General features: G+C 35.4%; 1 protein-coding gene across 9 annotated transcripts in view; it reads left to right on the forward strand.

Annotated features, from left to right (window-relative positions):
• RANBP3 (RAN binding protein 3) overlaps positions 1-22,993 on the forward strand; it is an 84,775-nt gene that overhangs the window by 20,526 nt on the left and 41,256 nt on the right. For 5 of the 9 annotated variants that reach the window (XM_074203800.1, XM_074203797.1, XM_074203795.1 and 2 more), the window contains 4 exons: positions 5,083-5,286; positions 8,908-9,075; positions 21,200-21,236; positions 21,325-21,411. In XM_074203800.1, coding sequence (XP_074059901.1) covers positions 5,158-5,286; positions 8,908-9,075; positions 21,200-21,236; positions 21,325-21,411 — 421 coding nt within the window. In that variant the 5' untranslated portion in view covers positions 5,083-5,157. The remainder of the gene's footprint in view (positions 1-5,082; positions 5,287-8,907; positions 9,076-21,199; positions 21,237-21,324; positions 21,412-22,993) is intronic. The other 4 variants (XM_074203799.1, XM_074203802.1, XM_074203801.1 and 1 more) reach the window with 2 other exon arrangements.

Below are 22,993 nucleotides of genomic sequence, written 5' to 3' on the forward strand. Positions count from 1 at the left end.
TCATGAAATATTAAATAAATACAATAGTTAAATGTAAACACATGTAAATGACCAGAAGGGAATACCCTCATATTCTTCTGTAGAGAAAGATTTTATTGAAAGTGCTGGGTGCCACAGTAGAACATCTTGTTATCTCTAATACTGAGTTAATTGAGTAATACTTTTGTTATAAGATCGTTGTGGTTCATCATATAGCACTACATACATAGTCATTTGCAACTTCAGTAATTCTGGATATTGCCCTGTTTTGAGGTATCTTGCTATTAGGTAGAAAATCTGTTATATACCACTGAGTATTAAAATGGATAAAATACTTTTATTTCTTCATGGTTTCTTACAAATAAGGAGCAAAAGTAGTACAATATATCAATGATGTCTGTCAAATGTCTGTTTTTTTAGTTTCTTTTATTTGCTTTTGCAAACAAGATTAGAAGTGAAATCAAGCTTGCAAAAAACAGCTATAGAATACCTTCCCTAGATAGTGTTTAGGTTTTTTTTTCTTGAATCATTATCCAGATTTCCTTTATTGTTGGAGCTAGTTATGTGTAAGGGTCTCTTGTAACGGCATTTTTTTCCCTGAGTTAACTGTTTCAGATTGAGACAACCCTTTAAACATGTTTTAGGAAAAGAACTTCACTAATCAAGTTCTGTTTATTTTATTATTGAATCTAGATTTAAATGAAGTTGAAAAACTGAAGCTGTCAGAAGAACACTACTTTACATATATTTATACATGTATACATATATGTATACAAAATATTTGCTTAATAAGTTAAACAAATTTCTCTTCCAACAGGGAGGGAATTGATTTAGCTTCTGTTATATTCCCAGCAAACATGAACTTCAATAGGACTATATACCTATATAGGATATCTTTTTAATGTTTTAACTTCCATAAAAACTGTTAAATGTGTTTTATTTATGCTTAAACAAAGCAGTTCACAGAACTTTTGTGGTTGTTTCCCTATTATTATATTGACAGATATGGAGAATGAAGTTTTGGATTTAGCTGCTGGCTAACTCCAGTTCTTTTGCATGTTCAGTAAAAACTCCTCTAAGATTGGTTTATTTGAGAAGTGCCATATTTGCTGCAAAGTCCTTTTCCCACTAGTACTTTGAGAGAGTTGAGATAGACAGTAGTAGTGAAGAAGGGTATTGGATCATGAGTTGAAATAAATGCCAGTTGCTGCAAGTTCTTTTATGGAACCATGATTTTACCCATATGACAGGAGAAAACTATGCTGCCATTGGTTAGCTAATGTTATAGTCAGCATTTATTAAATGCTTTCTATTTGTAGGTATTATGCTAAGTGCAGAGAATACAAAGAAAAGCAAAAACAGCCCCAACTCTTAAGGAACTTGGACTTCAAAGGGGTGGCAGCATGCAAACAACTTATGTACTCATTAAACAATTTATTAAATGCCTACTGTGTGTTCAGACACTGTGTTAAGCAGTGAGGATACAAAGAAAGGCAAGCCACAGTCCCTGCTTCCAAGGAGCTCACAATCTAATGGAAGAGACAACATGGAAATAATTATATATAAAAATATGTATGTGATAAATATATAACTATGTAAAATCATATGTGAAATAAGTCAGATAATCACCAAGGGAAAACACATGTTAAGGGAAGGCATATTGTAGAAAGTTGGATTTTAGCTAGGACCTGAAGGAAAGATAAGGGCAGTCAGTGAAAATGCTGGAAGGGAATTGGGGGAGAGGACAGATAGGAGACCAGTTTTTCTGGAACTCAGAGTCTATGGGGTGAAGAAAACTGGAAAGATAGGGGAAGCCAGAGGAGGTAGTTGGGGTGTGTGTGGGAGTGCAATGTGTAAAAAAGTTATGAATGAATGCTAGAGGACTTTATATATAGTTTATTGAAATTGGAGTTTGTTGAAAACATTCTCCTTCCTCCCAGGTAATATGGATATATCTGCCCTTTAGGAAGATTAATTTGACTGCCAAGATGAAGGATGGGTTGAACTGAAGGGAGATCAACCAGCTGACTATTGTATGTCTAGGACTGTGGGCATAAGATTATGAAAGTGTGGCTGCACCTTGTTGTGGTGGGTGTGGCAGAGGAGAGAAAGAGGCACACACAAATGATATTATGAAGGTAAAATTTTGTACGAAAAAGGTCTATGGGGCGGCTAGGTGGCACAGTGGATAAAGCACCGGCCCTGGAGTGAGGAGTACCTGGGTTCAAATCCGGTCTCAGACACTTAATAATTACCTAGCCCTGTGGCCTTGGGCAAGCCACTTAACCCCATTTGCCTTGCAAAAACCTAAAAAAGGGGGGGGGGGTCTATAACAGGACACATTAGAGTCCTGTATTTTAGAAGGAAGGCACTAAGACTAAGGAAAATTTGGGCTTAGACTTGAAGATAAACCATAGTCAGGAGGTGAAGATAAAATGAGGAAGAGTGCAGTAGTAAGTTACGAGATGGAGCCTTCATTTATTTTATTTAAATTCACTATCTTTTTTTTTGTATTATAGATAAGCATTTTTAGAAGTGAGGGGTGAGTTTGAGATTTCTATAAGCAAGATATTGACCATCTGGTTAAAAAATTGTTTCAAAATAACTTAAAGATAATGCAGTGGTATTGTATTTGCGGTTGCTACTGCAATTGCAGTTGATTATTTTCCATTCATTTGATCACATGTCCATGCTTTAAGCTGGATTCATGAGTTCTCTGGGCCAGAACAAAACAAACAAAAACTTGCACCTCTGGTAACCTGCCTTTTTTCTGGGCAAGAGCTTCTCTGTATTAAACTAGGAATCTTCAATACATAGATTTTAGGTTCTGTTTTTGTTTTGTTTTTGTTTCTTTAGGTTTTTGCAAGGCAAATGGGGTTAAGTGGCTTGCCCAAGGCCACATGGCTAGGTAATTATAAAGTGTCTGAGACCGGATTTGAACCCAGGTACTCCTGACTCCAGGGCCGGTGCTTTGTCCACTGTGCCACCTAGCCGCCCCATAGGTTCTGTTTTTGAGAAGCCTTTGCAGACTAGTGAAGGCTGTTGGCCTGTCTTTTTAAGACATAGTCATTTCCGTGCTTTAAACTAGGTAGAGGTCATTGAAGATTTTTAAAATATTGATTTGCCAGAAAATACTGTGCTAGTGAAATTTCATGTGTTTAAAACATAATTTTGAAATACTATCTCTGTAAGAATTAGAGTTGTGTTTTTTTTCCAACCATATTTTTAGGTAACAACAAAAGTTGATGAGTTCTAGGTTTTTGACTTATACAAATGTAATGTAAGACATCAGGTGTAACAGTAAGTTGCCATTTATATTGTGCTTTAAAGATTTTAGAGAACTTTGCAAATTGATCTTCAGATTAATTAGTTGTAAAAACTTTGAGATTGTTGCTAAGAGTGACATATTTAGTTCTATGAAGTTTTTTCATATGAGTGACCTATAGTAGAATTTGTTAACCAAAAGTAATGATTAATTTTATTTGTTAAGCCTCCAGTTTTCGTCCTTATTAATTTTTTGGCATAGATTTGGAGCATTTACAAATCTGCTGTGATGGGATTTGATAAACTTTATTTCAGAAGCAGGGTGGGAAAAATTGAGTGTGCTTATTGATCTAGTATTCTTTTTGTTTAATTCCAATGATTCTGTTTGAGAGAAAAAGGGTGATTTTACACAGATAGATTTAGTTATTTCATTATGTTGTTACTTTAATCCCACAGGATCGAATGGGGATTATTTGTGGTAGCAGGTTCTATTCAGTCCTATTTGTTGGACAAATTTAGGAAGTGAATAACAGCACTTCCCAACAGGGCTTTGTATCTACACTATTCATTTGGCAATTACACCACCTTATGACATTTCAAAACCATGTAATGCAAAGATGTATTGTTTACAAGCCTTCTTCCAGTATCTGAAGGACTGTCATAAAGTAGAAGGCTATCGCTTGTTCTGCTTTGCCTCAGAGGGCAGAACTTGGAGCAGTGAGTAGAAGGCACATTTCAAATAAATGTAAGGAGTAACTTCCTAACAATTAGAATTATCCACAAGGTAAAAGAAGATAAGTGCAATTATGCTCATTTCTACTCTCATTGGAGATATACTTGCAGAAATTGCATGATGACTTATGAGGAATATTTGTTGACTGTTTCTGCTGGAGTATGAGATGGACTGTGTACCATGGGGGGTACTTTTCAAATTTTGAGACTCTTAGATTGAATAATAGTTGAAAACAAGTCTTGAGTTCAGTCCATAATTTGTGCCAACACCCCTGCAAAACCAGACTGGGGAGAAGTTCCATGGAATTGTTATTCCCTTGGACTGGTGGTGTCAGTTTAAAGCTATTCCTTTGGAATCCAGATTCCCCACTTCAAAGAATGATGTGGGAATAGGAAGAGGACTTCTAGGTTCTTAGGTTAAGCCCTTTCCCCAAGATGCTTTGATTGTCATGGTTTACTGAACATAAATCCATTTTTCTAAACTCAACAACCTTTACCATACTCTTAATACATTCATATTTTCATTTCAGTTAGACTCTTATCAGCAGTCACTCTAAACCAGGAATAAGGGAAGTGAACACCTGTATTTTTGTTTTTGAGAACTGCAAACTGAAAAAATAGGATCATGGAATTTAGAGCTGGAAAAGACTTTAGATCTCATTTGGTCCACCTGAGCCCTAGAAAGGGGAAGTACCTTGCTCAAGTATCATGTAGGTAGTAGCAGAGTTGAGAATTGAAACCAGGTTCTCTGACTCCAAATTCCAGGGCTTTATCCACCATTTGCCACAGTTACCGTAGTTATAGAAAACTGTCAAATATCTATCAGATATGGGGGTTTCATTGGCCCAAGCCCCTGGATTCTACCTGAGAACCTCTAGCAGCAGATCCAAGTTGGTTTATTTTCTCTGCTATTGATTGAGAAGGCCTTATTTGTTTAAAATAGGTTCTCAGACCTGTTCTGTGCTTGTTTATTGGCACATCTGCCTGGAGCAACCCCTCCCAGTAATTGGCGAAAGTTCTTAAAGGTTTAGATGTCCTGGCACTGTGACAACTGCTCCCCATGTTGCAGCTTTTGCATTGAAGGAAAATTGTCTTTTTTGCTCCCAGTCCTCTGCAGAGCAAAAAGGCTTGTCGGATTCGGGAGAGGAGCCTCAGGGGGAGGCTGAGTCCCCCCACCATGGTATGGGTCACCCAGAGTCAGCTGGTGAGCATGCCTTAGAGCTTCCCACTCCCGCTAGTGCCTCAGCCAGCACTTCTCCGCCTCCCGCTTCTGAAGCCCGGCCTACTTCTATTCAACAAGAACTGGCAGGGGTAAGTTCATATCTACCCAGTACTATTACTGCTCAGGGTATCCCCAACAAGAGTATCCCTGGCCCCTTCCCTTTATTCCCTTGGAGCCAAGTCCTGGAATAACTAACAGTTGGTGCTAACTTAAAGGAAAGTAATAGAAGATTATTCAGCTCCTCCTACATTATCTTATTTAAATAAAAAAATCAGACATTAATTTTTCCTTTAAATTTATTCTTTCCTAATGGAATATACCCATAGAAACTGTTTTTTTTTCCTTGAAAACATGAATGGTGAAAGAAGTTAGGTAGCAAAATCAAATTTTCTCAAATCAAAGATACTTTTTGTTACAGTTTGTCTCTTTTATTCCTGAACTTGGACAATGCCTCATGCATCCAAAAAGGAGGTGTTCCATTGTGGTAGAGTTAGACTGATTGCAAGATTATTGTTTCAGTTAGAACTGAGGTAGACTGTTGTCTTTTAGTCAGATCAGAAAGAAGAGAGTCCTCTGAATATTACTTGAATTTAACTTTTGTATTAAGACTTTTTAGGATTATATTATAGATGAAGAGAGCCAATAAAAAAAACTAAAATATAAGTTTATGAAGTTTGGGCGCAGCTTTACCTGGGGAAAGCAAACTGTTTATTATCAAAGAACAAGTTTGTACAAAATAACTCTTATTTTCATCTTCTGGTTCTTATGTTTCAAGGGAGAAAGTTTTGTTTTGTTTTCAAGACACTATAGAGGACCTCAGATATCGATGAAGTGCTGAATTCAAAAAAACAGCATATGAATTCTTACTCCATATCTTTCTTGCCCTTAACTATCTCTTAAGTATTTTATTCAATTCAAAAGATTCAGTTTTATAAGGAGAGTGTTAAATCAGCAATAATTGTCAAATACTTGGACTTCGGGAAAAGGAGATGGTCATGTTTACATGGGAGCAGCATTTTGAAAGAAGCAGTTAAATGCTGAAAGTCATCATTATCATATGCCTAGCCTTATTTTAAAAAAGACAATTTTTAGGAATATGAGCATTTTGGTCTGTGAAGTGAATTTTTATTAACCTAAGCAACTAACTTAAACCAAGCCTTCTCATAGGACAGGAGTGCTAGTACAGAGTATATGAGAATTGACTTGAAGAGAAGATAGTTTCTTGCCAAGGAACTCCCAGTTATCCTAGGTTTCATATTGTTCATTATTCTTTCTTCTGGCTTTAGTGTGTGTGTGTGTGTGTGTGTACAGAAAGATAAATTACAAGTTTTTTTTTTAGCATCCTCATGTTCTCCCAATAACAGATAATATTTATCCAACAAATGCATCCATCCAACAGAATTTTGATACACTTAACTTAGCATCTTCATTCTCAAGAAGGGTAGTATCGGTAAAACTCAAGATCTGAATGATTTAAAGTCAGAATTTCAAAATAAAAGAAAAAACCTAATTCCTGGAAATTTTGTTACTTAAGCTAATCTTCAAGATGTTTTGTATTGGTTTTTATATTTCAATACTTATTCCTTCCATTTGGATACTCCCACCAAAGAGTGTTAAATTTTAAAAAGAAGTCATCACTTTCAAAATCTTTTATGTGAGAATATTTGTAATCATTATGTAAGATAGATTAAACCTGAAACTCATGAACTTGTATTAAACATTCTAATTCTTAGAAATTGAGTCACCAATTATATTGACAAGCAAAGGATCAGACTTTTATTTCAAAGCATTCTAAGACAGAATGCATGAGCTTGTGAAGAAGCCAGTACATAGGAAGCTGTTCTGATTTACTCTCCTAGTCAAAAAAAAAAGTGGTCCTTTTTCCCCCTCTAATGGTATTGTTATATAGTGACTTGTATCACAATTTCAAGCTAGCTAACTCCCCTGCACTGCACATAACAGAAAAACTAAATTTTGAAAATGCCAGATAAGGTAGGAGTTAAATGGACTTGAATTCCAAGGCGCTACAACTAACAAAGACCCACCTACTATGGAGACTTTATGATCTTATGGCCACTCCCTTCATAGATACATATCTCAATATCTCCACATTTGAACCAATGTTGTGGGCATTACAAAAACTTTGAAGTATCCACAGATTAGGTACTTATCCTTCAAAATAAATTAATCTTCATTTCTTTACTGGAATAGAGTTCAGAAAATAACCCACTTGTCCTGATATCATCTGTCAAATTTTACTGTGCTCTCCTTTATTTCCTGATAATGGGAATATTTTAAAACTAAAGAAAACTAGGAATTTTATTATATATCACTACTAAAAAATTATTGTTTGTATGAGAGTCCAAAATTAAGAAAAGTTCTTTCCCAGTTCTCTGGATAACAAAAGAAGACTTGTATTTGTCATAAGAAACAAGACATTTTCTAAAATTTGTGATATTACTAGATTGCGGCAGTCTACCAGAACTCTTATCTAGAGAGATATATAAACCTTCGTGAAACATTTTTAGATTGACACTTTTGGTAGATAGTCTACTTTTTACTTTCTGATTCTTATAACAGAAATTGAAAAGTGAGTACTTCCTTCCCTCTCAGCCAGTGATTTTTGTGGGATTTTACCTTAGTTTTTATTTCAATGTTTTATCTTTTAGCTTAGCATTATGTGCTTTTGTCTTGCTAAGAATTTCTGAACCAGATTCCTCATTTCAGGAAACAGAAATGTCAGTTTATCTAGATAATATTTTCTAAAAAGAGAACTGGCTAGTCAATCAGTAGATAATGATTGTTAGAATAAATAGTGTGTGGACTGAATAAACACACAAAATGCTTGTCTCGTTTTAGATAAGAAATTAGGTCTTTTAACTGTGGTGGCAAAGTCATTGAATGTTAAATCTAAATGAGAAATTAGACATCACCTATACCAGGGAGTTGTAAGCTTTTTGTGTATATCCTAGCCTCCTCCAGCAATTCAGTGAGGCTAGTGAATTGAAGGAAATGATTGATTTCAGGTATAGATTAGTGAAAATAAGAATGTCCCCTTTTTACCTATCCAAGTTCATGGATCTGCTAAAACCAATCCCAGCTTAAAAACATCTGATTTTAACAAATCCCTTCGTTTTACAAAGGAGGAAACTGAGGTCCAGAGAGGACAGGTGACTTGTCCAAGGTCATACAGCTAGTAAGTGGCAGAACTAGCATGTAGAACAAGGTCTTTTGAACCCAAGTCCAAAATTCTTTGAACATTAATGAGGTGGGAAAGCCATGATAATATATTTACAATCAATCAGTCTGCTTCTTTTCTAGGATCTTCTGTAAGGGTTTGGTTTGAAATAGTTGCCCTTTTCTTTCTTCCCTTGGGCAGTTGAAGGAAAAGTTAAATTCCTCTTGATTATATTCCATCTTTATTTTCATAGCATTTAACTCCTGGGTATTCTACTTGCATTTCACTTGAAATGAAGAAAGAGGGTTGACCCTGTTCCACCCCTAGTCTTTCCTGCGGCCCTAGATAGTATGAGATGCCAAGGCTAAGGAGTAACATTCTATTTGATAATGTGACTTTGCATTGGCCATCCTAAGCCTAAGACAAAGAGAAGGCATCATGAGTTGTGGGGAGTGGGATGGGAGTGGGGGAGGATGTTTTTTTAAACAAATAAAATTACTTTTATTTATGCCATTTCATCCTTTATACAAAGGACAGAAGCCTTCCAAGTCTACAATCTCATGCTGGATTAGAGGTTACATCTGAGTCATATTCGGCTGCAGGGACTAATCCACCTCAGAGAATCTGGCCTCATTCAGCCAGGGCTACGACTGGTTCCTGGGCAGAGAAAGCTCTAACTCCAACAGAAGAAACTTGTAAGGTGGCTACCTCTGCATATTTTCCCTAAGTTTACAGGACTGATGAAACTTTTAACAAGAGTGAAAAGGCATTCCATATTGCCATATTAAATGATTCTTTCTCGGAGACCTTTTCTCCTTATATTTCTCAAATGTTGTGTTTTAATGATTTGCTTGAGAGATGGCATTTCACAACTTCTGTGCCATCTTCCAGGATAGTGTTAGGAAATCAGTGATTATCTGAGGCATCTACTTTTTTCTTTTTCTTTTTTTTTTAAAGAAAGTGTTCTCTACATTTAAGTTGACTACTTTTTAGTCCCATTGTTAAGAGTAGAATGGGGCAAAATGAATTTCAGAGGGAAAGAAAGCTTTAATGATGACACTAGTAGATTATACAGAGGAGAGGGGTAATAGAGTGCATTGCAAGTTATTTTCATGGGGACTTATTCACACATGTACATCAAATTTATACACCCTCTCTCCTTCCACATACACACTACCTAAAATTTTTCTTTCAAGAACCTACTAACATATTTAAAATACTTAAATTTTTAAAAACATTTATTTAGTTAAGAGTATTAATGTATTTGTGCCCAGAGGAAACTAAGACTTGTCTTCCCTTTTAAGGATAGGCCTTTGAGATTGAGGACCTGGGATTAAATTCTGGCTGTCTCACTTTCAAGCTGTGTGATCTTGAGCAAGTCACTTCCCTTTTGAACCTTAATTTTATCATGTTGTAAAATGGGGATAATAATAGCTGTACACCTTCCAGCCTCACAAAGTGATTGTGTTATTCAGTGTGATGCATGTAAAAGTTCTTTGAAAATAGGAAAACCCTACATAAAGTTGAGGTCTGATAGTATACAATCTTCCTTAGGGGTGAACTAAAAGAGTAATTTTATACAGAGAATGTGGGCATAATGTAATGCTGTCCATCTTTAACATTTATTATGGGAACATAGACTCAGATTTTGAATTGAAAAGAACGATAGAAATCTGACTAGAAATAGGAAGAAATTTAATACAGACGGACATGTTGAAGAAGCTGAACTTCTTTTGGTTGTTCATGTTATAAGCACCATTGCTTCTCTCCATTAGCTTTTTAGCTGAATCATTTTTAGATAATTTATATGTGAGTTTTAATGTAAGACAGGTTTTCACTAGAATTTCCCCATTAATATTGATTGTAGAAATCCTGTTTTTCTTCCCATCTGTCAACTCAGTCTTCTAGGTACCAGTTAATAATTAAGCAAATATTTAAGCATTTACTATGTGTAAGACACTGTGCTAGAAATTAGGGATACACACATTAGTTTCTTCCCTCTGTTTTACTGAACCACCAATAGCTTCCTTTCATTTTATTCATAAGATTCTGCTTTAGTGATGGAAATAGTTATTTGTAGGTTTCATTTGACTTTAATCTTCATTCCTACTTCACAGATATTTCAGAATCAGTGTAATGATATTTTTGTTGTCGATCAAGAACTTGTGTAAACTGCCTTTTCAGAGCTACCCCAGTTGCAGTCCAGGCTTGTGAAGTGATCAGTGTCAACACATTTGCTTTGGTTCAAATAATTTGACAAATCTATACTGAGTACTTCCTGTGAATCTTGTGGAGATATGAGAGGAATATGAGGCATTTTTCTTCGTATCAATACTCATCCACTTGGGGAGACTAAATAGACACGTGAAATAATTAAAGCCTGTTAAAGATAGTTCATTTCTTTTTTTTTTTTAAGAAGTCTATTTCAGTACTTTTAAAGCTGTGTATTTTTATCACTATATATGCTACTCTCACTGGTACAGATTAAAAGTCTTTTCTTGGCTTAGTTTTATTAATTACTGTGGTCAAAAAGATTTATTACCTGGTGTTAGACCTTACTGTGATTAAATTTTCCAAACTTAGCTAGGCTAGATTGGGACAAAATAGAAACACTAGGTACCTTTTCCAGCTTGCTGTAGGAGCTGTTAAAGTATGGACTCTGATGGAACGCCTTCAAAAGTAAATATTCATCTCCACAAAGGGTTGTACAGCTAAATGTTTAACAAGCTCCTTCTCCTCCCCACTGCCCCATGTGAATATTTAAATCATTATTTTTTCCCTTTACTTTATTACAAATGTTAAGTAATCAACAAAGCAATAAATTAAGCTCACACTGAAAATTTAACAATGAATGCCCCTGGTAAGCTGGTTCCAGAACATGCCTTCCTCTATACCAACCTAGGACATTAGGGGGAGGACTTCATAAAGTGATAGAAGGACAGTATCTTTTTCTTTCTTTCTTTTTTTTGGGGGGGCAAGGCAGTGGGGTTAAATGACTTGCCCAAAATCATGACAACTAGGTAATTATTAAGTGTCTGAGGTCAGATTTGAACTCAGGTCCTCCTGACTTAAAGGCTGATTCTCTATCCACTGTGCCCACCTAGTTGCCCCAAGGCACTATCTGGTAAATTATTTGTGAGAATATAAGATAAAAGAGAGTATGAACAACTATTAGCAAAATTTTTATAAGGTATATAGTATACTTTTGGTGAGCCTTAAGAGAGAGAGAGGTAGAATTTAGAAAGGGAAGGGGTTTTTTCTTTTTTTTAGTGGAAAGATGTAGGTTTTTGATTTGAAAACTAAAGTGAAACCAGCCATCTTAATTAAGATGATTGACATCATAGATGGATAAGGAGAAAATGGAGTCAGGGAGTCGGGTTAGGTGTTGACTTCTTTTTCTAGGCACAGTTCACTTTGGACTAGGTATATTTGGGAAAAGATATTTTGAAGGAAGAGTTTATAAAATTAACAGGGCTTAATTGGTTAGAAAGGATGAAGAAAGAAGAGTGTGTAAATTGATTTCTAGCCTGGTTGGCCAGAAAGAATAGTGGTACTATTTATAGAAGCTAGGGATTGGGAGGGAGAACCTATGTGGAAATAAGATGACTCTGGATTGGAACACATTGGATTTTTTTAAGTTCCTCAGTTGATATTTTATTTTTCCAATTACATGTTATGAAAGTTTTTCAGCAATCATCCACGTGCATATGTATATTTTTTAAGTTATATAATTTCCCTCCACCTTCCCTTCCTACCCCCCTCCCCTAAGAGATGAACAGTTGGGAATATTGTATATGCACATTTAAAGTGCATTGAATTTTTTAAAGTGATGAGAGGGTTCACCAAAAAGAAATTCTGTAGTCCAGGATCTGTAACTAGAACTGAGTTGAGAAAACTGAAGATAACGATTTGCATGGATTTAGAGGCATAGTGATAGGTTGGAATCATGAAAATAGATGAACTCTCCTCAGTTTAGAGAACAAAGAGTTAAAGAATTGAAACTTAAGAGAATTGCTACATTTAAGGAATGGCAGGAGTAGTAGTCCAAGAAGTTGGAAGAGTTAGAATGTGACTTCATCAACAAGCAGAACAGAAACTCTGAAGAAACTGAGAGGGGGACTTTAGCCTTTCATTTTTTCAGATGAGAAAATTGAAATCTTGAAAGGTGAAGTAACTTGTCTGAGTCATATATTGAGTTACAGAATCGATCTCAAGCCCAGACCTTTTGATTCCATTAGAGAATGAGAAAAGTAAATGGTTTGGGTTTTTTGCATTAAAGAAATCATTAATTACCTTTAAGAAAAAAACTTAACTATCTGTATTACGAAAGCAGTCAGAAAAGAGACCCTGTGCTTGCTATCCTTGAAGCCAAAAGGAGATCTTGAAGTTGCTAGACTGGGAAGAATTAGGTGTGGTAAAGATAATCCTTGCAAATCAAGAAGGAAGGAGCCTAGTGAGCATGTCCTTTGTTCCTTGATGTTCAAGGGACACCTTGCCTTCTGACACATAAGATTTAACATTTACATAGTTCTGTTATCCTTTTGACTAATCCTTCTCAGTCTGCTTCACTACCTCTTTATTTTTGCTCTCCTTAAATGTGATTGTCTCTCATGGCTCTATCCTTACCCCATATATACACTGACTTAGCAGCCAGATTCATTGTCATTGTTTGGTTATCCACCTCTCACAATCTAATTTTTGAAAGTGACCTCAGAGACCAGGCAGTTCAACCTATACTTGAATCCTCTTACAGCTTACCTGACAAGTGATCATCCAGCCTTTTATTTGAAGATCTCCTGTGAATGGGAATCACAAACCTGAAGAACAATTTTGGAAGGGTTCATTATTTGGAAGCTTATCCTTATGTCAAGTCCAAATTTGATTCTTTTCAGCTTCTATTCAGTGCTTCTGATTTTTGCACTCAGGAAGAAAAATAGAATAAGTCTCTAATTTCTTTTCTACATGAAGGCCCTTTAACTACTTAAAAGACAGTTATTATGTTATCTTTCCCTCTTCTTATCATTCCTTCCTCTCCACTTCCAGACTGAATACCTTCAGTTCCTTCAACTGATATTCACATGGTATGAATTCATGGCTTTATTGGCATGAATTTATAATTCTTATTGAAGCCATTTCATCCTTCTAAAATGCACCCAGATCTGAAGCCTTCAGCTGTGGTTTGACCAAAGCAGAACAAAATGGGACTATGCCTTCTCTGTTCTGGATATTGTTCTTCTCTTACCTCTGATCAAAGTTTGATTAATTTTCTTAGATGACATATCACAGTATACTCACAAGTTGCTTTCCACTAAAACCTCCACAACTTTTTCAGACTGCTTTATAGACACGGGCCTTTCCCATTTTATGCTTATAAATTTGATTAAAAAATTTTTTTACAGTTTTTCCTCTATTTCTTGCAGCTTAGCATAAATGGATAAAAAAATTTACCTTGGAATTAGGAATGCCATAGGTAAATCAATTGCAACTGTTGATTTTCTCTAAAGTAGAAGTTTTTTCACCAAGAATTTCCTACAATGATAAAAGCACAGTGTCCAGACTAAAATTGAAAAAAATGTCTTATTTGATTTGATCCATTCTTGTAGCTTATCAAGATATTTTTCAGTCCTGACTCTGTTATTGATTGAATTAGATACCTTTTGTAGTTTTGTATGATCTCCAGATATGATCAGTATGCCACCTACATTTTTATCCAGTTCACTTGATAAAATTGTTAGACAACATTAGGTCAAGCACATCCTTAGGTTTCTCTCTACTGAAGTCCTTCTTGTTTGGATCTGATCATGCATTCAGTTTTAAATCTCCTTAATGGTAGTATCATCTACCTCATGGATCGCAGACTGGTAGAGGGCAGTAATGTTTTATTGTATTTTTTTAAAAATTCTCAGTTCGTGGGCCTATGGTTTATTGACCTGATAGCTCATATCTACCTATCTTTTCCATAAGAACGACATGAGAGACTTTGAAAAATGTTTCACCAAAGTTGTGGTATGTCATATCTACAGCACATTTAATAGCATTATTTTTTAAAATGGGAATGAGGTTTAGTATGGCATGACCCTTTCTTGATGAATAATTTCATTATTGCTTCTTTCTCTAAGATATTCACAGAATATTTCTTTAAAATGTCTAAATAACTGCACTGGATAGTGCTGAGCCTAGAGTTAGGGAGACCTGAGCTCAAACTCTGCCACAGTCACTTACTAGCTGTCTGACCATGGTGACTTATTTAATCTTACTCAGCCTCAGTTTCCTCATCTATAAAATGGGGGTACTAATAATTCCTACTTCCCAGGGTTGTTTTGAAGATAATTGTAAAGTGCTATGTAAATACTAGTTAATGTATTATAGGGTTTTCTTAGAAATTAAATCCAACCCATAGGTCTATAATTTGTAGACCCCCCCCTTTTTAAAATCAGTAACATTTTTCCTCCAAACCCTTGTTAAATCTCCAAAGTCTATACGATCTTAAAAAGATTAGTGACAGTGACTAAGCAATTACATTTACCCTTTCATTCGAGTCTGTTGACTTGACCTCCCCAAGATCAGCTAGAAGTCTCTTAACATCTTCCTACTAATCTTCAGCATGAATTCTGTTAGTTCTGTCCTTCTTGGTTTGAAGATCATTCTCCATGGCAGAGAAAACAAGTAAAAGAGGAAATGAGAAGCTTTATTATTGACTGTCATTTTCTCATTCACTCTGAATAATATTTCTAAGTTGTTAATTTGATTTGGTTCTTTTAGACCTTCAAAAAAAGGGGCAGCTAGGTGGCGCAGTGGATAGAGCACCGGCCCTGGAGTCAGGAGTACCTGAGTTCAAGTTTGGCCTCGGACGCTTAATAATTACCTAGCTGTGTGGCCTTGGGCAAGCCATTTAACCCCATTGCCTTGCAAAAACCTTCAAAAAAAAACCTTCAAAAAATTTGAATCTTTGCACTTGTAAGTTCCATTGAGTTCTGAAACTTAAGTTTGTCTAAAGTGGAACTCCTCTTGCCCAGTTAAATTTAACCTTTCCCCATATGCCCATATTTGTTGGTGTTTTCCCCCAATTTGTTAATTGTCTGTTTCTAGAACAGGTAAATCTCAGTTCACCAAGTTCTTAAACTTGAAATCATCTTCCTACATATAATTCATTCCCTACATTGAATCATTTGTCAAATCATGTTCCACAGTCCATAATATATCTCTATTTTCACTTCAGATCATTGTTATCCCTTATCTGAATTATTGAAACAGCTAACTGATTTTGTCTATAATAATGTTTTTTTTTCTATTTTTATGCTGCAACCTTAATAATCTTCCCAGTGTACTATTTCTTTATTCAAGCAGAAAAAAGATAGGGCAGTGTTCTCCATTGCCTACTAAATAAAATATGAGTATATTATCTTGACATTTAATATCTTCCACTGTGTAGTTCCAATTTTCTTTTATATCTTCAATTTCTACTGTTTTATGTTCATATCAAAGTGCGTTGCTGTTTCCTTTCTTTGGACCTTTGCTCTTACCCCTTTGTTATTTCTGCATATTGTAATCAATATCTTGTATCTCAGCTCGATGCTATCTCCTATGAAAACTACCCTGGATAAACGTGATCTGTTCCTTTTAGATTTCCTATAGTAATTTATCTCTTCTTTAGCATTTAGAAAAGTTTATTTTATATTCTAATCACAAACACGTCACATTCTCCCTCTACAAAGGACCAAGATTCTGATTTTTAATCTTTATCTTTCCATTCCCTTTCACATAGTAAACACTTAAGAAATGTAGAATTTAATTTATTTAACTGAACTAGGTTTAGAGAAGAGGAAGTTACTTTCTAAAAACATGAAACAAAGAAATAAGAGTAAAGATGAAGAGCTCTTTAAATAGTCTTAATATTCTTTGGGAAATATAATGTAAGATAATATAGGATCCTGATGACCAGGAGGGTATCAGGGAAAGGACTGGAACTGTACCTTTGAGCAGAATGCCATCTCTGTTCGCTAAATTTTGTCTTGTATGAAAAATAAAATTAGATGTCTTTTTAACATTTACTTGACAAATGGCATTTACCCAAATAGGAAATTATGTTAAGGTAGCAGTTGAAAGAACAATTCAGCTGAACTACTATGTTTTTGCAAATAACAAATGCCCAGTACAGATTATTTATTTGCTTCATAAGTCAAAACACATATTTTAATGGTTTTACAGGACTTCTGAGATCTAGTTGCTCCTTGAGTGCTGGGGTTGCTTGATTTTTGGTTTTGTATCTCCAGCTGCTAGCATAGGGTCTTATAAATAATAGGTATTGGATAAATTCTTGTTGACTAGGTTTGATAGTTTCTCCAAAGTATGGGATCTATACTCAGTTCTAGATTTTATACACTGTTGTCTCCTTTATTGATATATTACCTATTCTTTTGTCCTTGTTCTCTTTCTTCCTGTGGATGTAGCCCTTCTCTCACCTTTTTTAGCCAATGATTCTAGCCCCCCCCAAGTTATGCCTATCATCTTTAAAAAATTAATTTTTTTCTAATTACATATAAAAATAGTTTTCAACATTTTTTTGATAAGATTTTGAATTCCATATTTTTCTGGCTCTGTCCCTTCCCTTCCCCTCCCCATGACAGTATGACAGTGAGTAATCCAATATAGGTTATATATGTACAACTGTGTTTAACACATTTCTATAGTCATATTGTGACAGAAGAATCAGAACTAAAAGGGAAAAAACTATACTTTGGTCTGTATTCAGACTCAATAGCCCTTTCTCTGCATATGGATGGTATTTTCTTTCACAAATCTTTTAGAATTGTCTTTGATCACTTAATTGCTGAGAAGAGCTATGGCTGTCATGGTTAATCATCACCCAATGTTGCTGTTAATATGTTCTTCTGATTCTGCTCATTTCAGTTAGCATCAGTTCATGCAGATCTTTCCAGGCTTTTCTGAAGTCTGCCTGCTCGTGATTATTTCTATCTAGAAGATAGTGTTCCATTTTGTGTGTGTGTGTGTACCACATTTTGTTCAGCCATTCCCCAATTGATGGTCATGTCCTCAATTTCCAATTTTTTGCCACCAAAAAAGGGCTACTGTAAATATATTTGTTGATATGGGTCTCTCCCTTTTTTATGATCTTTTTGCTATACAGACCTCATAGTGGTATTGCTAGATCAAAGGGTATTGTGCCTATCATTTTTTATTTCACCATGTAGGAAGATAATATGAGAGCAGTGTTTATAAGGACTGTATTTTTTTCTAAATTTAATTAAATGTGGTTAACTTAAATTTAAGTTTGCCTTAACACTAATAACAATTGTAGAATTAGAGAATGATAAAATATTAGAAACTAAACACATAAACTTCATCTTAATAGATAAGGAAACTTGATTTGCTAAAGGATGTTCAGGTTAGAGGATAAAGATGAAAGTCAGTTCCTATACATTTATTTGTTTGTTTTTGCAAGGCAATGGGGTTAAGTGACTTGTCCAAGGTCACATAGCAATTATTAAGTGTCTGAGGCTAGATTTGAACTCAGGTACTCCTGGCTCCAGGACTGGTGCTCTATCCATTGTACCTGCCACCTAGCCATCCCCCTATACCTTTGTTTGTTTGTTTAGGTTTTTGCAAGGCAAATGGGGTTAAATGGCTTGTCCAAGGCCACACAGATAGGTAATTATTAAGTGTCTGAGGCCGCATTTGAACTCGGGTACTCCTGGCTCCAAGGTCCACTGCTCTATCCACTGTGCCACTTAGCTGCTCCCCCCCCCCCCCCATACATTTTATTAATTGCCTCCTATGTGCCAGCTACTGTATTCCCAAATATGGTGGGACTACAAAGAAAGACAAAAGACAGTCTCTATTGTCAAAGAGCTCCCAAGTTAATTGGGGAGATAGTATGCAAACAACTATGTACAGACAAACCATATATAGAATAAATTGGAAATATTCAGCAGAAGGAAGGCACTAGCATTTAGGGAGCTTGAAGGAAGGAGTTCCTGCAGAAAGTGGGATTTGAATCAAAGAGACAGAGATGAGGAGGGAGAGAGAGAGAATTCCAGGCCTATTAGCCTGAAAAAAAAATGCCTATAGTCTGAAGATGGAATGTTTTGTGCACAAAAAAAAGCAATACAGAGGTTAGTATCACTAGATTGCACATTGTATGGAGTTAAGAGTGGTGGGTGGGTATTAACCATAAGACTAGAAAAGTAGGAATGGGGCAAGAGAGTTGGATGCCAATTAGAGGATTTCCTATTTGATCCAGAAGGTTAACCACAGGAGTTCATTGCATGGGTGATTTTAAGGAATTACATTTGCTGCTGAATGCTTTCATTTTCCCATTCCTTCAGAATGAGCCAAAATAAATAGCAAAAAACTTAATAGGGACAAATGAGGTTAAAAAATCGACTTTTTACATATACAAGTGATTGGACATGTAAAAATTATCTGAGAGTTTTGATGGACTGCAAATTAAATGACTTAACAATGAAACAGTGACCTCAAAGAAGCTTAACTCTAGATGAAACAATATTCAGTATCCAGAACAAGGTAGGTAGTAGTCTCATTGCATTCTTCCCTGGTTTGGTATCTAAGAGTAGGGGATTGACATCGAACTCAGGACTGGGTTGAAAAAAGGAAAAAAAACACCAAAAATCTTGCCCAGTACTAAAGATTTTATCCAAAAGAAAACTAGATTTCAACCAAGGAACCTGAGTTCAAATCCCAGCTCTACTACTTCTATCAGTGTGAGCTTCGACCAGTCTCTTCACCTCTCTAGGCCTCAGTTTCATCATCTATAAAATGAGGGGATTGGCTTAAATGACCTTTTAAGATCCTCTCTAGCTTTAGTTCCTATAATCCTATGAAGTTTTATTATTGGTGCCACATTTTAGGAAGAACATTGATACAATGGTAGGCATCCAGAGGACGTTGACTCAGATGGTAAAGAGAAAAATTAAGGAGTACATAATTATTTGTTTTAAAGTATTTGATCTCAAAAGGCAAAACAAGTAATAATAATGGAGAAATCTCTTAAGATTTCAATTGAAAGAAACATTTCCTAACAGACCAGAGCTGCCTAAAGGTAGACTGTATTGCATAGAGAGGATAATAACTTTAAATCTTCATTGGATTATCTTGAGACATACTGTTTGTCCACTTTTTTGATGTTATACAGTACCTCTGGTCAGAGGCAGGTGACTTGACAACTTCTGAGAACTGAAAGTGTGATTCTGAGAAGATTAAAGCCCAGTACTTTGTTTCCTTCAAGAAGAGGGAACCAGGAAACTTTCACTTGTATTGCTAACAATAATGAATGGTAGCAGTATGACAGTTTTTTCTCATGCCCTACATTAATAGCCCCATTTGATCAGTGTTAAATGGAAATCTGTTTGAAGTATATTTAATGGTGATTTTTTTTTTCATTTTGTCACTAGATGGACAGGTCAGAGAGGAAAAAAGAGGTGGGATGGTTATGTAGTATGAATGGGAGATAAAGATATAGATAACCTGCCTTAATATTTGTCATATTTTAAAGAACTTGGAGAGGCCTCCTGCACATTCGAAAGGTCTTCTGTGGAAGATAAATAGAATGACATGGTAAAGAATGGGTTTTAATCTGTATCATTGGAGAGAGTTCTGATGTCAGTGAGATCAAGTTGTTGACAAACATTAAAAAGGGTTCCTAGCTATTAGTGATTTGTCTCATTGTGTTCAGTATTGTATATTCACCATGCTAGAATATAATTTGGAATTTTGTTGGGTTAAGATGCTTCATGTTCTCCTTAGAGAACATGTGTTTATTCAAAGTGGGCATTGAAGTCAGATGAGAAAGTTACTGTTTCAGAATTTTATGTTTATGTTATTATTTCAGTCGCATAAGCCAACCTTGGTTTGGTTATTTAGTCCTGGTTAACTTGCTTGAATATTTGAAAGCTGAACATTTTTCTTGCTCCTGAACTAAGTGTGTGGTCAAAATGTGATAGAAGACATTTTTAGCTACCTTACTCTGGAGCATCAGTTCTAAAAGGTCTAGCAAGAGTACCTTGTGCTTGGACACAATAAATATTTGTTCCAGTGAATTAAAGCTCTGTGATTAGACTTCTTAAGAAAACTTTCTTTTGTAAGAGATTTAAAATATTAAAAATATTTTTAAAATCTCAGGCCAATTTCATTGCTGACTTAGTATCTTAATTCTAAGATGTGGGCTTTTGTTTTTATTTTGTTCTCAATGTCTGCAATAAATTAGATTACAAGAATAATTTACTTGAATATATTTAATGAATTTGATTTTTGGTTCTGGAATTTAATGTTGTGTACCAAAGGCAAGTCTGATGTGCTGAGTGGATTTTCATGACTTGGTTCAGACTAAGGATAGATTCCCTTTATTAAGCTTGCACCATGGCCTAGTGAATATTCCATGCCTTTTATATAGCTTTTGTTGGGCTCCTTTGCAGAGTAGAGGTAATGATATTTTGGTTATAAGCAAAGTGATTTTGAAAATAGATAGTTCCGTATGTTTGGACTCTTGAATACAATATACCAGTTATCAAAAACATAATTTATAAAGATAATGATAATTAATCTTTATTTTGTAAATATTCTCTCAGTAGGTAAAAAAAAATTATCTATGCTTTCATAAGCCAGATAGAGAAATGTTTGTGATGAGATCAGCCTTTGATTTGTAGTTTGGAATTCTGAATGCAATTTTAATAATTGTGCAGTGTAAGTGTAGGTCTTGATAGAGCAGTAGGCTATAAATTCATTTTAGGACTTAAATGGATTACTATGGCAAATTTGTTTTACCACCTGTTTTTCTTTTATTTCAGAGATCAGCTGATGGTTCAAGCCCAGAAGATGGAGAAGGTAAGGAAATCTGTCAGATATTAAATATGTTAATATGTGTAAAAGGGATCAACCATATATATTTCCCTTTTCCCATTTTCCTCTGCAGATTCTGACCGAGAAGATGGAAATTACTGCCCTCCTGTGAAACGGGAAAGGACTTCTTCATTAACTCAGTTTCCTCCATCACAGTCAGGTAAAAATTGTATCATTATCCGAGAAATGAGAGGAGTGTATATTTATTATTGTCATATCACTTGTACCCTTTCCACTGAAACCCCCCCCCCCCACTCAGTGTAATAGCAATGATTCATTTACTACCCAAATAGTGTATAAGCCAGAAAAGGATGAATCTAAGACTAATTTCCATCAGAAATGAAGATAGCAAGTATCATAATTTTTCCTTGAGTATACTGCTAAATATCATCTCTGGTATGTAGTTAAATAAATGGACACGAATTAAGGTGATTTTCCCAAATCTTCTGTTAGAAATGAGAAATGGCTCTTATGAATGGCTGGTCTACATTGGAGAAGGTGGGACAATGGGAAGGGGATTATTTAAAAGACTGAGTAGCATAGGTAACAACAAATACCTTTGGTCATAGGCTTTAGACATTATCAAATCAAGGTGACCAGAACATGGCAGGGTAGGGAATCTGTGCTATTTAATAAAGACAGCACTATGTTAATGTAGAGAATGCACTTGGACTTTTAAAAAATGGATTCAGCTCCCAAATTAACTACCTAATAATCATCTATGTGATTGTGGGACCTAACTCCACAAGATGAGAGTGATTGATCTTGAAGATGAGCTATCCAACTTCAAATTTCATGAGTTTAGGAATAGTATAAGAAAGGTCACAGTCAAGGATATAAAATGCCATACCCTCAGTTATGATTGGGGTTCCATGTAAACAAAAATCATCATCTTAATGAGTTAAATCTTACAGGATGGGACGTACATAGATAGAGAAGAGGAGGGAAGAAAATATTGCCAGGTGGAGCACATGTTATATGCAAAAGGCACAGGAGACAAGAGATCAAAGTCTGGCTGGAATAAAAGGACAAATAGGAAAATGGCCTTGAATGCTAGGTAAAAAAGTTTGAACTGTAGCTGGGGGTAGAGTAGGGAGGGGAGGGCAGCCATTGAAGATTTGAATTAAATTATGTCAAATGGTTTGGTTATTCACTTTTCACTTCCATCCACCAACATTGTATCTGTCATCATTACCATGTGCATCTACGGCTTGTTAAATATTTAGAGACATGGATTTATTTTCTTGGAAATTTTATGTTGCTTATATTATTCATGCTTAAACAGATTTCAAATATAAACTATAATTAGTTTTAAGGTTGTAATTTTTCAGTTTCTTTCTATTTATCCAGTGCTATTGATACCACAAAACATAGACATACCGAATTTAGGGAAAAGTCAATCGTGATGAGACCCCTCAAGACATCTTTACCAGGGTAGTATGGCACAAGAGAAAGGGCTTTGGAAATTTAGCCATTCCCTTGGAAGAAAGACCTAAACAGTAAAAAGATGGTCAGTTTTTGTGTCAGAGGCCCTGGGTTCACAACCTGATTGTACTACCTTTATGAACTTGGTAAAGACACTTAAATTTTCTAGCTTTTAGCTTCATCTGTAAAATTATTATTTTCTTTACACCTCTTGGTACTTAAAAATGCATTCATCTCTTGATTATATGTGGGAAAGGAAGAGATTAATGGAATGGATAATTAAAATAGATATTTCAGATTTGATATGCCTTATGATC

Source organism: Macrotis lagotis, chromosome X, assembly GCF_037893015.1.
Source record: "Macrotis lagotis isolate mMagLag1 chromosome X, bilby.v1.9.chrom.fasta, whole genome shotgun sequence".
NCBI classification, from domain to species: domain Eukaryota; kingdom Metazoa; phylum Chordata; class Mammalia; order Peramelemorphia; family Peramelidae; genus Macrotis; species Macrotis lagotis.